The 7089-nt window shown below is 54.9% G+C and overlaps 1 protein-coding gene across 1 annotated transcript in view; it reads right to left on the reverse strand.

Moving 5' to 3' along the window:
- Positions 1-4841: 4841 nt before the first annotated feature.
- Positions 4842-7089, reverse strand: part of LOC102865924 (zinc finger protein 77-like) — a 14031-nt gene continuing 11783 nt past the window's right edge. Inside the window, exons 5-6 of the mRNA XM_006903178.1 lie at positions 6308-6461; positions 4842-4960 (exon numbers count right to left, since the gene is read on the reverse strand). Coding sequence (XP_006903240.1) covers positions 4842-4960; positions 6308-6461 — 273 coding nt within the window. The remainder of the gene's footprint in view (positions 4961-6307; positions 6462-7089) is intronic.

The following is a 7089-nucleotide window of genomic DNA, read 5'->3' on the forward strand; positions in this document are numbered from 1 at the left end:
CAACCTGTTACTCAGCTGCCCTCTTCTTTAATTCCACTGTAGATGAGACTAAGATTAGCGCCAATTATGATACTGATAGGGTCCCTTGTTTTCACTGGGTTTTCTTCCTATTACAGCCCCCTTTCAGGGAGGATCTACAATCGTTGTTATTGATAATAAGATGGCCTCTTTTCAGGACTTTGGTCTTCACGGTCAAGATTCACCCTGTGCTTCTCACCACTCTCAAGCATAAAAAGCCTCCCTGGTTTTCATTCCTTGATTCTTGGAGTTATTCTGACCAGGTGCTTGTCCAGGACTAGCCTGGCTATCTCCTCAGCCTTCCACGTCCTCAGCCAGCCGTGTCCTCCACCGTCCACATCCTCCGCTGTCCACGTCCTCCGCCGTCCACATCCTCCGCTGTCCACGTCCTCCGCCGTCCACGTCCTCCGCTGTCCATGTCCTCAGCCAGCCCTGTTCTCCGCCGTCCACGTCGTCCGCCGTCCACATCCTCAGCCAGCTCTGCCCTCCCCACCCTTCTCCTGTCCCAGGTGTCCACGGTGGTCCAGGCCAGGCAGCTGGGGGGTAGGTGGGTGCAGGGCTGACCTCCTGGGCCACCGGTTGACCTCGCAGAAGGACCTCAGGTGCCATGCAGCAGACCAGCCATGTGTCAGCCTTCTTCACTTGCCTCCAGGCAGCGTCCACTCCCGTCCATCTCCCGGGCTTCAGGATGACAGTGCTGTAGGCGTCCTGAACACACAGAAGGACATGGTGGGTCTGCTGGAGAATTCTCTCTTGTCATGCAAGCGGTCAACGCAGGGTGTGCGGGAATGGCTCAGGGGACCCCCGTGGGGAATGGGCTTGTGCCACAGAGAAAGGAAAACGAGGGTGACCGCTTCCCAAGACCTAAGGTCTCTGAGCTTGTCCTGTGTACGTCTGTGACCCTAAACCTATACAGATGGGCATTGCCCCGCCACACTTAATATACTGAACCGTTTCTAGAAATCAGGGCTCCCACGCCTGCTGGCCCACAGCAGCTGGTCACATGTAGACTGCTGAGAAGAGCTGTCCCCCTCTGCCCAGCGTGGCGTCCTCCCTCTCCTGTCAGAACCTCCAGGAAGCTTGGGAAGAAGCCGGACCGCAACTCCGACATCTGTGCAGTGACCGGTCAGCTCCGTGTCACGTCGACCTCTGATTCTCTCGCGCTGATTGCTTACTCTGGGGGGATCTCAAGGCTTGTCTGTCTGCATCTCGTGCACAAACGTGGCCTCACAGCACAACAGCCACGTGCTCTGGTCGTTGTCTTCTCACTGATCGTTCTGCTAATCCCCGTTTTCTTCCTCTAAACCTGCCAGATGGCAAAACGAATGAATGCTGTCGTGACTCGTCTACGCACCTTGTTAACATCTTCTCAGCCGTGTGGGGACAGACAGCAGGCAGATGGGTGACACAAGCTATGTAAAATAAAGAAATACCTTCCTGAAAAGTCTTTATTAAAATTATTTCTGTGTGTGTCCTGTCGAATCGGATCTGACTGGTACAGGAGGAGAGTGCCCCTCCTTCTCCGGCAGAGCATCTGGTGGATTCAAACCGTGCACCTCGGGGATTGCAGGGCAGCTTCACTAGGTGGTGATACAGGCAGCTGGTGCTGCTTCTTCCGACGAGGAGAGGGTCCAGCTCTGGCTTTCGCCGTTGACCTCGTAGTAGTCGCTGCCGCTTTATTTTGTCCGTCTCTAACGGTGTGTCTTTTCAAGGTCTCTGTCATGGTTTTCTCTGGGATCCGGCGTTATCCCCTGGACAGCTCCCAGGAGGTCTCCAGCAGCCGAAAATTCTCATATCAGTTCTCTTGTCTCTTGGGTTCACAGTCTGCCGCTGTATGCAGATGACGATTTTGGGTAAAACAGGGCTAATAAGACTGACGGAAGGAGGAGGAGGAGGGCATGAGGTTATCGTGGTCCTTGTGAACTGACTCGGAAGCAGCCCACCTGGCGCACCTGAAACACCTGCATTTAGGATGGCCGCACGCCTCCTGGGCCAATTCATGGGACTGTTCCGTGCTCTTCAACACCCCAGCTCCAAGGAGTCCCATTTTCTGTCCTCCTCCGTCATTGCCCAGCTCTCAGTAGCATAGGGAGGGATTGAGAGGACCGTGGTCTGAGATGGGGGCCACCTGAGAGTGGAGGCCAGGTGAACTGGCAGGAGAGCCGATCATCTCTGGACTGCATCGCTCTGTTTCTGCAGTCAGATTCCCAAGGGTTGTCAGACGTCAGGAACTTGACAGTTACCTGCTTAGCTGCTGAGAACTGGACAGTGGATAAGGCTGACCGGGAGAAGCATTGGAGACCCTGAGCTGTGCTGTTGGAGACGAGAAATGAACATCCCATGGACGGCCAAGAGAAGACATCCGCACGGACAGGGTGCAGCCAGAGTGGTGTTAGAAGGCAACGTGATCGAGCTTAAGCAGACACCGAGCACGTTGTTGGAAGGCGCCCCTTGGGAAAGGATGTCATGCAGGGAAATGGGGAGAGTCAGGGAAAGAGAGGAAGACCCCCAACTCGATGGGTGGGGGGTCACTGGGAGACTCACAGTCAACCGGGCATCACAACAAACCCCAAGGCGGGTCATCAGAGCATGGACTGAGCCCACGTTGGAATGTGTCGGTTTTGAGTTAGGTCTCTGTTTGGGGTCAGCACTGGTGGTTCCTCACGCCCTGACACGTCCTGGAAGGTCCATCCACGTAGACACTGTCCCTGAGCCCTGGCTCGAGGGCAGAGGCCCTGCGGCATCCACAGAGCCGCTGGGAGCTTGGAGGAGGTTGTAACCCCAAGCCACTGGACTGAGGCCCGTCTTCTGTCCTTCCCTCTCCTGTTTCAGGTGCTTCTCACGTGAAATCTTGTCCGAGAAGGACAGCGTTCCCCGGACCCTGCAGAGGATGGAGAAGACACGGGTCAGTTCACTGGACAGTTCACGTCATTGTTAACCTCAGTGACGGACGGTGGACGTGAGCCAGTGGGAATCGAGGTAGACGGACAGGCCTAGTCCTCGAAGGGAATGGAGGCACAGGACGTTCAAGGCAGCTTCATGTCACGTACCCAGGACATGCCCCAAGGAGGGACAGGTCCTTGGAGAGGGACGTCATGCTGGGGAGGGCGGAGGGGCAGCTCAGGAGAGGAAGACCCTCGAGGAAATGGATCGGTCCAGTGACCAGGGTAACCGGGATGGCAGTGTTGGAGACACTGCGATTGGCTCAGCATGGAGCAGGGTTTAGGGCTGTTGGACACGGGGTCGCTGTGAGTCACAGCGGACTCGATGACACGCAACAACCACAAGAAGTAGGTTTGGGATCCCTGATGTGTATTCACTGAGCAGTGACATAGAATGACTTGGCCCAGCAGCCCGAATGCTGTGTCCCCCCATCGGTACACATTGGTATCCCGTGCGTGTGAACGTCAGACTCACCGTTTCTGTCCATTCTCGAGAGGGCGGTGGTGACCCAGCACGTGATCTCTTTCAGGAGGCAGTGCTGTTGGATGACGTGTTCCTGGTGTTCACTCAGGAAGAGTGGACCCTGCTGACTGTCACGCAGATGAAACTCTACCGGGATGTGATGATGGAGACCTTGAGGAACCTGGAGGCCGTAGGTAAGGACGGCCGGTGTCTCATCCAGGAGGCCGTAGGGGAGGACGGCCGGTGTCTCATCCAGGAGGCCGTAGGGGAGGACGGCCGGTGTCTCATCCAGGAGGCCGTAGGGGCGGATGGCCGGTGTCTCATCCAGGAGGCCGTAGGGGAGGACGGCCGGTGTCTCATCCAGGAGGCCGTAGGGGAGGACGGCCGGTGTCTCCCGTGTCAGGTCATCACCAGCAGTGACGTCAGTCCTTCCCACTCTTGCCCTGGGGCTGAGGAAATGAACAGTTCTCGAGAACTGTGCTGCTTACACATGCAGCCTTCTCTACAACATCCAGCTCTGTGTATGTAGACCAAGCCTGGAGTTGTCAAGAAAACACCACGCGGCCTTTAAAGCTTGATGTCCACGAGAAATTTTCTGTTTTCAGACAGTGTGAAGTATTTCAGCGTTTGATCGCAATTTAATATGCTGCTTTTACTCAGTCAACTCACACGTGTCCATCCTCAGCGGCCCAGGGGACTCCCTCGGTTGCAGAGAACTGGAGGTTCTCATGGATGTGTTTTCTTAGCAAATAGCTTTTTGCGCCACTGCCCACACGGTGCAGCTCTTAACATGTCGTCAACTCTGTCTTGTCAGTCAGTTTGTATTTCCGTACAAAGTCCTTTGCTCCTTCTGTTTGTTGATGGTGCAGCTAACGCGAGTTCTTTCCCCAGCCGTTCAGCACAGCATCGGCAGGGAGCAGTGGTCCTGTGTGCCTGTCATCACGCAGTCCATCAAGAATTTCAGGACCTGGTCATCCTTGTTAGACGCCAGCGGCGAGCCCCAGGACGCGCGTAGAAACCAGGGCGAGCGTGGCAGGTGAGTGTCCGCCAAACCAAGATGTGAGCAGAGACACACGTCGCAGTGTCCCCACGTGGACCGGAAGCTGGCGTTCAGAGGTTGCAAAGGAAGGGTCCAGCGTGCTGTGTGCGTGGTTACTGTGGGTTTTGAGTCTTTGGGTTGGAATCGAGGCCCAGCTGAGCCGCCTTCAGGTTCTGAGAGGCTGGGAAGGACACAGGAGGACGTGGCCCATCGCTCCCCCACTCAGAGCAGCTGGCGCGTTTGAACCTCCTGCCCTCCCACTGACGGGCACCTCAACGGAATCCGTTAGAATGCCACACTGACACACCATTCGATTGCCTGCCACACACAGAATGTTGTCGGGCGTTCTCCCAGACACCGTCAGGAATGCACGTCCCTCTCAAATCTGCACGATGTTCTGCCGTCCACACTGCGCGCACACTGGACACTGGACGGCTGAACCGTCACAAACCATTTTCCGGCTCCCATACACCAGGAGACGCGTGGACACATCTTTCTCTAAGGGAATACACAGTAAATCAGTGTCTATACGTTGATCACATTCTCATAGATGCATCACACATTGTCTTTGAAGCATGTTTACCTTCTGACAAATCATTCTGGCATCTCCTCAATTATCACACCAGTGCCAGTATTTTTACTCTTTCTCCTAGACTTCTAGTAGATTACTTAGGAGGTGAACTTTGAGATAATGTTAGGTAAAAATTCTGCAAGTTGTGTTTTGCAGCCAAGATTTTAAAGTAATTGGTGAGGACACCAACAGTTATACGTTTCCAATTTTATCAAAGCAATGCCCGTATTTGTAGCATGTTCTGTAAGAGCTGAACTTTCAACACAACGATGGGCAAAACCTCTGTGTCGATTTCTGTTTCCATGTGACCATTTTAAAATACTAAGTGATGATACTATGACCAAAAAGTCTCCTCTTTGATCAAAGCAGCACCAGTCCTTCCAGTAGAGCTTGGAGACATCAGGCCAAAAATGTGTGTAGTGATTGTGTTTTGCAGCCTAGATCTTGAAATAATTGGTGGTGGCACCACGAGTGAAAAATCCCCTACTGTAAAAGCTGCATCAGTATTCTTTCTACTAGATTTCCTGCAGATTATTTAAGAGGTGAACTTTGAGACGATGTCAGACAAAAAATGGCTTGTGTCGATTGTGTCTTGTGGTGACAATTTTAAAATAATTGGTGATAACATCATCAAAATCTCTCCTATTTTGTCAAGGCAGTGTCAGTCTTGTAGATTACTTAAGGGGTAAACTTGAGAAAACACGAGGGCGGGGGAACTGTGTCTTGCAGTAATGAATATAAAATCAGTGGTGGCAAAATCATGGAAAAGTCTCCCATTGTGTCAGACCAGCGCCAGTATGATTTCTAGTAGATTATTTAAAAAGTTACCTTTGAGACGTCCGGAAAACAGCAGCGATTTTAAAACAATTGATGGTGCTAATAAGGGCAAAAAGTCCATTTTATCCAACCCATCACCAGAACTTAAGAGGTGCATCTTTAGAGCACACTGGGCAAAATCCTGGGCTTGTTGCAGGTATTTTGCAGACACCATTTTAAAAGGATTCGTGGTGAGACTGTGATCGAAGAGTCTCCCGTTTTGTCAAACCAGCACCATTGTTCTTTCTCGTAGATTTCTTGTACATTCGTTACAGGGTGAACGTTGCGACAGCGTCACGCAAAAAAGCTGTACGTGTTGACTGTATTTTAACGAGACGGTTTTACAACGGTTTACGATCACTCCGGCTGTTGCCTCCTTTTTATTGTGTTTTCCCCGCAGACACGATGTCCTGGATGAACTCCGACCCAGGACTGCAGGCGGCGGAATCATGACCCACCTTCCCGGCCTCGGCGTGCCGCAGCGCAGTGCTCCCAGTCCGCGCCGAGGCGCCTTCCCGACTCCGTCGTCGCAGTCCACGCCTGCGGGGTCCCGCGGTGGAGGCCACGTGTCCAGGGCGCACGGACAGGACCTTCCGGGTGTGTCTGCTGCACCTCACAGTCCTGCCGCACAGCTTTTCCCACTGCCCGACGGCGGCGCCGAGAAGCCTTGCGAATGGGCAGAGGCGGGTGTCGCCCTCGCTGCGCGCACAGGACGCCCGGAGGCAGAGCAGCCCGCTCAGGGCCAGGAGACCTCGCGTCCGCGCTCCCTGCCGGCGCGGCCCGTGCCCTCCGCGGACCCGCATGGCTGCCAGCAGTGTGGACAGACCTTCAAGTACAGGTCACTGCTGGTCATCCACACGCGTCAGCACACGGGCGAGCGGCCGTACGCGTGTGCCCAGTGCGGGAAACGCTTCATCCACAGCGCGGCCCTCAAACGGCACATGCGCACGCACACCCGCGAGCGCCCCTTCCGCTGCGACCAGTGCCAGGCCGGCTTCCCCACGCCGGGCTCCCTGGACAGGCACCTCAAGTCCCACAGCGGCCGGCGGCCCTACGCCTGCCAGGCCTGCGGCAAGGCCTTCGCCCACCCTTCGCGTCTGCGCAAGCATCTCGGCACGCACGCCGCGCAGTCTCCGGGCACCGGACGTCAGGCTCGGGGCTCCGCAAGTCAGTGTCCAGATGCCAAGGACACGGGAAGTGAGTCTCCCGGTGCCGGAGGTCAGGCGGCGACCCCCCAGAA

Source organism: Elephantulus edwardii, unplaced genomic scaffold (assembly GCF_000299155.1).
Source record: "Elephantulus edwardii isolate Elephantulus edwardi_28Jun2011 unplaced genomic scaffold, EleEdw1.0 scaffold00529, whole genome shotgun sequence".
Taxonomy (NCBI): domain Eukaryota; kingdom Metazoa; phylum Chordata; class Mammalia; order Macroscelidea; family Macroscelididae; genus Elephantulus; species Elephantulus edwardii.